At 38.5% G+C, this 12,385-nt stretch overlaps 1 protein-coding gene across 3 annotated transcripts; it reads right to left on the reverse strand.

The window, feature by feature from the left end:
• Window positions 1–950: 950 nt before the first annotated feature.
• Window positions 951–6,634, reverse strand: LOC121801993. Of its 3 annotated transcripts, none has more exons than XM_042201503.1 (16): window positions 6,343–6,634; window positions 6,080–6,130; window positions 5,764–5,994; window positions 5,586–5,684; window positions 5,416–5,471; window positions 5,078–5,189; window positions 4,602–4,781; window positions 4,280–4,528; window positions 3,683–3,874; window positions 3,395–3,592; window positions 3,182–3,304; window positions 2,790–3,080; window positions 2,588–2,686; window positions 2,020–2,501; window positions 1,893–1,948; window positions 951–1,178 (listed from the first exon to the last, which is right to left on the reverse strand). In XM_042201503.1, the coding sequence occupies exons 1-15, from the start codon at window positions 6,463–6,465 to the stop codon at window positions 1,915–1,917; spliced, it is 2,520 nt and encodes an 839-aa protein (XP_042057437.1). In that variant the 5' UTR covers window positions 6,466–6,634; the 3' UTR covers window positions 951–1,178; window positions 1,893–1,914. The 3 variants fall into 3 exon arrangements, with proteins under 3 accessions (XP_042057437.1, XP_042057438.1, XP_042057436.1); XM_042201504.1 differs by having other exon boundaries at window positions 3,395–3,478; window positions 5,764–6,000; XM_042201502.1 differs by having other exon boundaries at window positions 5,764–6,000.
• Between the last annotated feature and the right edge of the window lie 5,751 nt (window positions 6,635–12,385).

Raw genomic sequence — 12,385 nt, forward strand, 5'->3', positions numbered from 1 at the left:
ACAAAATAGTACACTATTAAATTAAGAGAGAAAATAAAAAATTAGATGAACAAGTCTGCAAAGACAAAAAAACAAGACTAAAACAATAAAAGACAGAAAACAAAATGGTATAAAATCAAGAGATAGAAAATAAATAAATTAGATGAACAAGTTTGCAACGATAAAAAAACAAAACTAAAACAATAAAAGACAGAAAAAAACAAATGTTGAGAGTGGAATTTGAACCTTAATTCTTTCAGACCAGAACCTTAATCTGGCACCTTAGACCAACTAGGCCATCTCAACTTTGTGATAAGGTATCATAGTCTAAAATATACTTTAAATTAAAATTTATATATGTGTGAAATACTTATACTCCCATCTATGGAGGAAAGTTGAGTGGCCTATGTTTTTGGGGAAGTGTCATAGTGAGGTGCACTAGTATGGGCATCGCCTTTGCCCCTCAGACGCTAACATGACCTCAACGCGAACGGAGAGAATAGATTATGCGACAAGAAAACACGGAATCAACTTTGACCCTATTTTGTTGAGTATGTATAAGCACGATTCGACAGTGATTAGTGATTTAAAATTATGTTTTATATTTATTTTTCATTTTAAATTTGAATCAACATGTCGTTGTATATTTTATACCGTATGTATATTCGTTTAATATAACAAAAATATAAATTATGATATACTTATAGAAAAAATGTTGGTAGAAAAATGAAAAATACATTTGACTGTATATATATTTATATGGTGAAATCCAAATGGACCACCGTCTGTGGGATTCGTTTGGGATTTGATAGCTACCACCCGAAAGGAAACAGGTATTGCCTCCCCACACTCACATTTAATCATTATTTTATTTTTTATTCATTTCAATAATAAATAATAGTAATGTCACTTCTTTGTATTCAAATTTATTGACTACCTCCGAAAATTGATTAAATAATAATATGCAAAACTATAGCAATGCCTTTCCATTAACCTAAAAATAAAAATGACCACATCTTCATCAATGCACTCTTGAAGAAACAAAAAATTTGAGTTCTCCAAATTTAAGAGAATAGATATTTTAAATAACAAGTATCATTGAATCGATTTGCACAGGGTAAAAATATAACTGGACAATTTAACTTGTGCTATCAAAGCCTTTTGCCACTCATCTTCTCCAATTCCATACTTAGCATACCCTGCAAAGTAAATAAAGCAACTCAATATGGAATCTTGTAACCACAAGGCTTTTCAAGGCTAAGAGTTCAGACAAACATCATATATTGATGTCCCGGGTTTTAACAAATGTGACGAATGTGGACAGAAAAGTTGAAATGTGGATAAAGTAAATAAATGAAGAAAGAATAAAATAGATAAACAAAGAGATGGTAAAGAGTACCAGATAGAATTTGTTTTTTGGGATACGACTCAACTATAATGGTACCGAAGGAGTATTTGCTTTTTAATTATATAAAAAGTAAAATGAATTAGTGGTATGTAAGACCATACTACCAAATAATGTAAAAGTGAAATGGAGCATGTAATGATGGACGTCCCAAAGTGACATGTAATGATGGATGAAGGGAGTATGTTTAAAGTTCATTTTTAGCTCTTTTACACTTACATCCTATACATTAGTGTTGAGTGTCAAAAGATGTGTTGAGGAAAAACAAAAACCACTAATCCATCAAGAACACAATGTTCCACCACAAAGTTATAGACCAGAAGTAAATCATAAACTTGACTGGTCTAGACCGACGCTAACGAATTGTCTTTAACATAAAGCAATGATTCAGTGATAGTGATGAAGTGACACTGGTTGATGTCAAAAGCTGGGTAGTGGAACTAGATGGACCTTGACGAAAACATGCAAGACAATATAGGAAGAGTCTTAAACATAAAAAAAAGTTAACCTTTTCCAAAGAAGAATGATTACTATCTTCTCACATTTGACACAGCCCCAACTGCCCTGAAATATTCCACAAGATTATATTCAGAACCAAGTAAATTACAAAAAGTTCAGAAAAAATCTTAGAATACCTTTGTTGTTTCCCAGCTGAACTCATTCCAGACCTCCCATGAGATCCACCCTTGCCAACTGGCCGCAGCGTAGAACGGCCAAGTTCAGTCTCATTACCATTCGGCTCCACTTGATCTTTGGCTTTGCTCAAAATTTTGACATTTGATGTTCCTACAGGGACACGGAGTGAACCACCGTTTACATTCTGGCTCTGCGCAGCTGAGAACTGAGAAGCATGGTCATTCACATTCAAAGGTCTAGGAGCACCAAACTCATTAAAGCTGGTCTTGTCAACATTTGCGTGAGACAAGTCAGGAGGTGAGGCCTTCTTCAGTCGGTGGGACTGAGCCATGGGAGTGACTGCTACAGAAGGCAACAATGACAAGTATGATGATGGAGCTGCAGCAGCGGCTGCAGCAACTTTGGCAACTGCCGCTGAGGCTGCTATGGTTTCCTGTGCCCCTTCATGAAGCTGAATGTAGTCGCCCTCAATAAAAAACAGCTGAGATAATCCAAAGAGAGAAAACATTAGCAAATACCATTAGAAGAAGTCAAATTACAGAAACCAACAAGAAGAAAGAGGTATACCTCAGGATGACCAGCTACAAAATCATCAAGCTTTCCATACTTCCTTTTGTAATCATGCCAGTGAAGTGGGGCGAGCATTTTCCCAAGTCTATTTGGAAGCTGTTCCAGGCAGGCCATGACAATCATGTATCATTGTTGACTTATCATTATGAGTTTATATTATTTAAAGTCAAACATTCAATGCATCTATTAATTCACTAACCGTTGAACTAATCCTAATTCTGCCACCAGAGCCTATTGTGCGAGCTATAGATGCCAATAATACTCTTTCATCCAGTAGAAAACTTTCTGCAGTGTTTGCCGTGATACTCTTCTGCCCAGCAGATACAGATGCATCAGCCATATCAGTAGTTGAGCCATTATTTGTGGTTTTCTCACTGAAATTCTGAACATTAGCAACTCTTTCTGATGACGCCAGGCCAGCATGATCAGGATTTTCCATTGGGTTCCTGTTTCCCGTTCCATGATCATGAACATGGTTAACTTGTTCCTCCTGTGGTTGTATTATAATGAGACGATCTCTCAATTCCATTATGACCATTAAAAAAGAAAACAAAAGGTGGGTGAATGCTAAATATTAAGCTTTATCCAAACCTTAGTGTCGTTGCCATGTTCTAGATGATCCAAACTAAGCGCGCTTCGAAAATGGGAAGACACTTGCTGAAGGCTCTCTGGAGATTGTGTATTATCATAACCTTTTCCGATGGAGTCGAGAATCTGTAAAAGGTTAATTCAATGTGATAAATCAAAGGACTTGACAATCAGTAGAAAAAACAAGTTGCTGGAGTATCCTAATGAGCCATATACCTTGCCATCTCCATTTGCTGATGGGATTGAATCAGCAGCTAATCCTCGGCTGATATTTGAATCCAAAGTATTCACGTGAAGAATCTGATCATTCCCAGAGGCTTCGTAGTCAATATTAGATTGAATTTTCACCACATTTTGTTCGGTTTCTTGATTATATTGATTAGGGGTAGGAACATGTTGGCCATCTGGTTGACCCTTAAACATTTTGAAACAAAGAATACTTCAACTACCTAACTGGTGAAATTCTTGAAACCAAGGCAACATAATAGTATTACACTTACTTACCTGCTGCCAGTTTTGAACAGAGGGCAACGTGGATACTGAGTGAAAATGAGATTGCATAACATGTGAAGGGTGAGGAACACCTTGTTGATGCATTACAAATGGATGCAAAGCAGTCACTTGTCCTGGTTGAGCATAGGGTGGCATGCCAAGAAGGGGTGTAGGACCAAAGGCAACAACTTGAACATTGTCTGCCTGATGAAGAAAAAAAAAGGTAATGAGAACCACAACAAACATTAGTCTGTGGTAAAAAGTTCACACAAGGGGTCCTCCACATAGTGGGGCTATAATCCAATATGGTAATATGTCGTTCACAGCATGTCCACAAACCCGTACACAAATAAATTAAAAAGCACAAAATCAGTTCCCAATACCAAAACAGTAAAAACCAATTGACACCAAATTTGAATGTAAGCTAAGGAGAAAGGATCACATCAGGAAAAGAGCACAAGGATGAAAGACACTTTAGACAAGGAAATATGATATGAGGCTGCCAATGGCAATGGTCCTAGCCCTAGCGCTTAGAGTTAACAAACAATAACCTCTAAAATGAATGTACACAGGCAGACCAGAGTACAAAACAAATTATTAGGAAAATACCTGTGTTGACGTGTTTCCACCAGAAACTTCAAATTTTCCATTTTGTAGGCTGCCAATATTTGTAGTCTGTGAACCATTACTATGCACTTCTTGCTGGCCACCGTTGCCATTTTCAGGTGTAGAAGCAGTAATCACATTTTTATGGGAGATATTAGAACCATCCATGTTGCTTCCAGTCTTCTCTCTAACATCAACCAATTCAAGCTGGAGCTGTTGTATATGCAAATGAAGCCTTTCCATCTCACCCAACTGAGATAAGGAGAAATGTTAGTTTCTAATGAAAAGAAAAAGTATCTGGATCGCTCATTTGTGGCTTAGTCACCTGTCTTTGACAAGCAAGCCAGAGTTGATTATAATGTTCTGTACGTTCTCGCAGCTCAGCTTGTAAACTGTGGTAAGTGGTTGAATGTAAAGCATCCAATTCCTGTGCATGAGTAATCCAGGCTTGTGCTTCTCGTAACTGCTCCTCTTTAAAGATAAGGGTTTCTTGGGCTTTCCTATTCTGAATAGACACAAACCATAAGTATACAGCCAACCAGTTTTAACCATTGCAGGTCTATTTCTTTTTATACATAAATATATTTTTTAGACAGTAACCCATTTATATCCGTGACAATATCTCTCAAGAACAGTGCATTACACTGACTGAACCAAATGATGTTCTTATAAGGAATAAACAGATTGTCCTTTATGTCTCTTCGATTTGATGATTATAATATCTATAAGCAATTATCATGATTCATGAAATATAATGTTAATTAACCAACATTACTGGCTTAAGAACAAAAATGGACAAACCTGTTCTTGCAACTCCATGACCAGGCGATCTTTCTCTTGAATATGTTCTTGAAGTTCCCGGATTTGATTAATGTGCTGCAACCTTTCAGCTTCGGAGCTGTCCCTTTCCCTCCTACAAATGAAGCAAGAATATTATGAGTTCCAAACTCCTTATAAAAAAAGTGAAAAGCTATCATAAAAATGTTACTATTTAGTTCAGAAATAGAGACATGGAAGCAGGAAACAGCAGGAAGCATCTTCAAGCAATAGCACAACATGAGCTACAAACTTAACCAACTTCAGATCGGTCAATATTCCAGATTTGAAACCAAATCCAAAAATAGCATGCAAGAAAGTACCTGTAGCTCTGAATCTCTTTGCTTTGTTCCCTCAAAAGGTCTTCTTTGGCCCAAGCCTGCCGAAAGAAATGAAAATCGCTTAATCCAACAAAACCAACAATAAATATAAGCAGTGAAACCCCATTGCAACTTTGCAAGAGAATGAAAGCATAGCAGATTGGAAAACTAACCGCTTCATTGTCCAACCTAATAGCATGCAGCTCTCTATCCTTATCTTCCATCTTCATCTCCAGCTCACGTATTTTCTGTCCCTTCTCGTGCAGTTGCTCCTAAGAGATTGATAGCATTTCTAAATTAGCGAAGAAGATCATCATAAATGGCTACACCACAACAAAGAAAGTCCAAAACCTGCAGTTTAACATTAGCATTTCTGTGCTCTTTGATTTGAGCATCAAATGTATTGTGAATTCTCGAAATCTCAGATCTCGCAATGTTCTGCGCCCGAAGCTCAATCTCCATATGCTGCAACTCCTCCCTCTGCTTTGCCACCTCATGAAGTCTCTGCTGCAAAATATCGTTGTCCAAATCCCCATCAATAGTTACAGAGCAAAAATCCACATCCACCGGCTCCCTCCCATGCTGTACCTTAAATAACACACATACCAAATCACATCACATCTATTTGCATCACACCAAAAATCCTCATTTGAAACAAAGTTACTACCTCGTATATCAATCTCTCATCAGACTGAACTAGCTTCGAACGCTCCAACTCCTGCACAGTACCAAATCAAAACCGTCGGCAAGCTAGCAACAACCCAAACTCGCCACAATATTACGATGCACGAATCTCAAATCGATAAAAGCCGACGCAAGCACATATTTATGAATAACGTTGTCCAATTCAATTTTTACCTAGAAATAAAATGCAGAACGCGAAAAAACATTCAATTAAAAAAAATAAACACAATGCGAGATGATTTCCACCTCATTCGCGGAGTTTCGAGCGGATTGCTCCGACACAACGCGCCACTCCTTGCGGGAGGGAGCTGGCGGCATCGCGAATCCGCCATTCCGCGCGGCGGCGGGGGCGGGGGCCGGCACCTCCATTGACGCGATGCTGAATCACTTCCTTTTCCCCAATTAAATCGCTAATTCCTCATTTAAACCCTAACGAGATTAGGGAAGAAGTGGCGGTCAACGAAGAGTTGAAATCGAGCGATGAAATCGTCTGCACTTTTTGACAGTGGAGTTTGGGAGATTGATTTTGGGGTGGTTTGGTGAATTAAAGACTTTTATAGGACTTAAAGTGAAAGTAGCATAACTCTTTTGGGAAAGGGAGAGAGCCATATTTGGAATTTATTGCAAATGAATGGGAAAAATATATCGAAAAATATAGATTAACCGTGTTTATCCTACTGAAAAAATATCAATAAGTTGGACTTTTGATATCTTGTAAATTTTGATACGATATGATAACACATACCAGTAGATTTTGGTATCGTAACGAAATGTACACTGAACATTTAGTATATCGCACATTGTTCGAGATTTTGGTAACTTGCGATACAGATATACACCGATGATAATATATATATCCAAATTTTATATTATACTATGAAACAAATTTTTGGCATAGTGGTATTTTGGTATGTCATTCCGAATTGGATATATTGTAAAACACGGTACATTGAATTCTTGTATGTGTGACTTTGGTATTGAAAATTGATCATATTAAAAATAAATATACATAAATAAATTATTAAGGTGATGATATGATAATCACACAAACCAAAACTTTTGGTAAGAACAACCTTGATAAAGTATATTGCATCGAACCAGTCTATTTATAGCGCATTTATATGACATTGCAGAGCCTTGAACACGCTATGTGTGTAAGGCACAGCACAGTCAACTATGCACACACGCCAGCCTCAACAAGCGTGTAGTGCCTATTGCACACATGTGTAGTTAAATATCGATTTTAAATTGGGATTGAGAGTTGTGCAACAAATAATTATATTATAACATTATAAATTAGTACTTTTTGAAACATTGTTCAATTTTAATGTAATGTGTTTCAAATATAGAAGTTAATTAAGTGAAGCTTTGTACAATTTTAACGCAATGTATTTCAAATTAGTACTTTGTACATAGATCACTTTTTTTTACCCACCACAAAGATACGTCGAAATCATTTTCAAATATTATCACATTATAAATATACCTTAGTACTTTTTGAAACATTGTTCAATTTTAATGTAATGTATTTCAAATATAGAAGTTAATTAAGTGAAGCTTTGTTCAATTTTAACGCAATTATTTGTCTTATACCTTGTATGATAAGAAATTTTTGCAATCACTATCTAGATTAGTGTGTTATTATGTAATTAATATTATCATAATGTCCTGGACTTGATGTCCCATAGAGTAATAGATATGGGATTTTTAGAGTAAATATGCTCTCTTTTCTAAGAGCATCCTTAACGCCACGGGCCGGACCGCACCTGGGTCCTGGCCCGCGGCCCCGCGCACTGGAGATGACAAAGTTGCGGCCCAGGCCGGTCCCGAGGACTCAGTCGCGGCCCAGGGACCGTCCCGGGGTCCGGCCTGCATGGCGTTGCATCGTGACGGGCCGCACGCGATAAGTCCCGGCCCAGCGTTGGATGCCTTTCGGGCCGGGCCGCAAGTCCCCAACAATTTTGTTTTTTTATTGCCTATATATACTCCATTTTTGCACCATTTTTTCCACACTTTCTCAATTTCAATCCTCTTATATTACAATATTTTCGGCTTCTATGGATTGGTTTAACAACAATCAACGACAAATGGACGAATTTGTCAGCGCCAACAACTGGTACTTCCCGCCGTCGTCGGGCCCTAATGCAATGCCTACGCCTACCAACATGGAAATAACATCGTCAGTTAGCACTGATGAGTACGAAATCAGTGATATGAAGCCCGCTGTAGGGAAGGGCAAGGCCAAGGTTGCAGATGATGAGGGGCCGAAGAAGTATAGTCTGCAGGAGACATTGTGGCTGGCCAAGAACTTCGTCGATGTCTCCGAGGATCCTATCGTCAGCAACCAATAGAGCGGCAAAGTGTTCTGGGAGCGGATTGCGGAGATGTACAATGCTGGTCGACCAAAAGGGTCGTTCGAGCGTAGCTACGCAAGCATTGGGGTCGGGTCCAGAAGGATGTGAACAAGTGGAATGGCAAGTGGACTAACGTAGTCCGGATGTGGCCGAGCGGGCATAGCGAGCTGGACCTCGTGGAGAAGGCCAAGGAGGATTTCTTCTCTGAAGTGACGAAGCACTTCAAGTACTTTGACGTTTGGAAGCTTGTCGAGAAGAGCCCGAAGTACACCGGTGGGGCAGAACTGGCGGCAAGTGGGGCGCCGAAGAGAACCAAAGTTTCCACCGCCGGACACTACTCTTCGAGCGAAGGAGGTCCGACGATCGACCCCAACGAGACAGACGACGACGTCTTCCTCTCATCCCCTAGCACTCAAAGCCGTCCGATGGGAACAAAGACAATAAAGAGGAAAGCGAAGGGGAAGGCAACTGCAAGTGATGTGTAATTTTCGAGTTCAAATATCAAGTGCAAGATCACACAAGTTTAATAAAAATAACTCTAATATTACAACGATACTGCAAGAATACAGCGTCGAATGTAGTACTTCGCGTGTCGAACCACAGGGAGGCGTAGGTTATTTAATTCAAGATTGATAAAATAAAATATGATAAAGATATGATAAAACAAACAAAGATAAGTAAAATACAAAATTTAGAAAATAGGATTAGAAGAAAGCATTGCTCCTATATGTCTCGGGTATATGAATTGGGATACTTCGATGGATTACTATGATCAAGACTATGCTTAAGAGGATTAAGTTTGTTTTACTCTCCCTATCCGTTGAACACTTCAAGGGATATGTATACCTAGGATAAGCTGAACACGTCTCCCAAGTTCTACTCACTAACCTATGATTACTACTAGGTCGCGTAGCAAGCTTTAGATTAGTTTCTTCAATTGTCAAACACGATAATTAAATCAAATTAACTTAATGCCCACGCGGAAGCGCAGCAGACACCAAACCAATTTTACATATAAAAACTATCGATCCACTCGAGACTATCTCTCTGAACAAGTATCAAATCTCGAGTTCCTTGCATATGAGTAACGGCCAAAATCTATGCTAAAGAGGCAATAGAATAATGGCTACAAAGTTCTACCTATCTAGACGTCTCAAGATTAGTAGAATAATTAAACAATTCATAAACAAGAATCACATATAAATTAAACCGTAAAAATCATCAAAGTATCCACAATTCACCCTACAACATATTCGGAGCAACGAAGGAAATCTAGCCAAACATACTAAAATGAATTACACCAAAAGAACCGTGAACCGTGAACTCCATGGTGTTCTCCAACTCTAGATGATGGTTGATCTCCCCCGAGATGGAGTTTGGATCGTTCCTTCCTCTTCTATCCTCTTGCTTCATTCTCCCCAGATCCTCTGTCCCAAAACGTCACCCCATCAATTCAAGTCATACTCCCTTTTTTATTCCTCAAAAACTGCCGCAAGAAACTGCAGAATTGCAGTTAGAATTCATAATGCCCGACCGGGCAAAATTGGGAGAGAAAATCGCCCGACCGGGCGAAGCATTCTGGACACCTCGTTGATTTCACCCGACCGGGTGTTTTGGTGATGTCAAAACACCCGACCGGGTGTTTGTTCTGGACTCCGCATGCTTTATAGATTTCACCAGACCGGGTGTTTTGAATCTGGAAATTCACCTGGCCGGGAGTAAGTTTTGGAATCATCCAACATGCATTTCCGGCGAACTTCCAGCTTCCAACCCTCCTAAACTTCAATAAAAGCACAACTTGGTGAGTTATAATTAACATAAAAATGTGTAGTCTAATGGGAAAAGTATAGGAAATATGCTTCGCATCAGCAAGCTACGCCGCTATGCCGCCACCGCCGCCAAATCAGTCTCTGGACAAGATCGCCGACTCTATGTCGGAGATGAGTATTACCCGGTGGATGAGCCAGCTGACGGAGTTGACATTGAGGGATACCTCGACAATGTCGGAGTTCGATCTCGAATTGCACCATGAGATGGTCGCCTATCTTCGTGCCCAAATGAAGAAGTAGTTTTGCTAGGATTTGTATTTTTTTTCTAGGACTTGTAATTTTTTTTTTGGATTTGTAATTTTTTTTCTAGGATTTGTAATTTCTTTTTTCGAATGAACAATTTATTTTCCCGGTTTTAATTGTTCGACGTATTGCATTTGCGAGTAAAATAGGTTGAAGTTGTGAATAGTGTCATTTATTAGTTGCGGCCCGGGTTGGGGCGTGCAGGGTTAGAGCAGTTGTGGCCTGGGACTGAAATTTAGGTGAATGATGACGTGGAGGAGACTTGGAGCCTGATTCCGGGCCGGGGTTAAGGATGCTCTAACATATTAGTTCTTTGAAATAATTTCTAGCACACCATATTTAATACTTTCATTGATAGATTAAATGACATATAGTCATTTAAGGATATTCTTCATGGATTGTATTAAAATGACAACCATATTTAAAATGACAACATACCACCAATGAGGACCCTTAGATTTAAGAGCAGATTCAATCTTAGCCTGCTAAGTGGCAAACTTGTTTGCTTATGTATCGCAAATTGATTTATTATCTCTAATTTCGTAGTGCAGATTGCTTGGAACCATATACCGAGTTGCTTGCCTATGTATAGCAGTTTGCTTGCTTAGATTGTCATTTTAATTATGGTGTCAACATAGTGCTCTAATTTCGTATCGCAAATTGCTTGGAACCATATGCCGAGTTGCTTGCCTATGTATCGCAGATTGCATGATACGTTGTTGTCAAAATGTCACCCTAATGCACCCCTATTCTTTATAGTAGAATAGTTATACATATTTGTCAAAGTTAATATATAGTAGTATAATGAATTGATTGATAATGAGGTGGTTTGTGATATTATATGTAAGATTTCATGTTATGACTACATTTAGTCATTTGTTCGAATTTTCGGTCATATGTATATATACAGTGGCGGAGCTAGGAATTTCTGATGAGGAGCCTAAATTTATGTTAAATAACTATTGAGTTTTATTTGTTTCGATACTGTTCGAAGTCATTGGCTATAGTTGCCATCAAATGAATAGGAGTTTCAATTATCTTCAATTGTTTGAACACTCAAAACTAAAAATTAAGGCAAAACAAACAATAAAACACACAAACATAAAAATGTAGGTGACCGCGAGTTCATGTTGGTAGCAAGATATCAAACATCGTCAATAATTTGAATTAGAATAGGATAGGGTTTAAGTAATTAATCCCTAATTGTGGTGGAGTATATTTTTGTGAAACACATCTCTTTGCTATTGAAGCATGTCTGAGTGAGTTTTTAGATCCAATTATGATGATTATTAATTTAATGTATGATCGATACATTTGTTATAGCTTATTTACTGATTCGCTTCGATGTGGCCTCTTTCACTCCCTCTCTCTCTTCTCAACTGGATCAGGTATTCCTTCATTGCTCTTCTAATCTGTTGTTTTTTTATGTAAGATTCATTTTGATTAGGAGTTTTACTTCATAATTATGTTTCATTATTGTTCTAATTGAAGTTTTTTAGTATTAGAGTATGCTCGTGTTATGATCTTGATTTGCGTTATTTTGCGTGTCTGAAACTTATTCGATTTCAATGTGATTTAGATTAGAGTCGGTCTGCACTCTAAATGCTTGATGTATTGTTGGCATAGGAAAGAAGAGAATGTGTGCGCTTGTCGCAGCCAATGCACCACTTGCCAGTGTTGCTGCACCTCCGAATAAGATCTTGTTGCACTGCTTGCCGCTGCACCTTGTGCACCTCCCTATAAGATCTTCTCTGGGCATCCACCGGCACCGGGTTTTGGATTTAGCGTTGTTGGGTATCAGTGGTACTCCAGGATTGATAATAAACCGACACCATGTGTTGGATTTAGCGTTGTTGGATATCA

Source organism: Salvia splendens, chromosome 5, assembly GCF_004379255.2.
Source record: "Salvia splendens isolate huo1 chromosome 5, SspV2, whole genome shotgun sequence".
NCBI classification, from domain to species: Eukaryota; Viridiplantae; Streptophyta; class Magnoliopsida; order Lamiales; family Lamiaceae; genus Salvia; species Salvia splendens.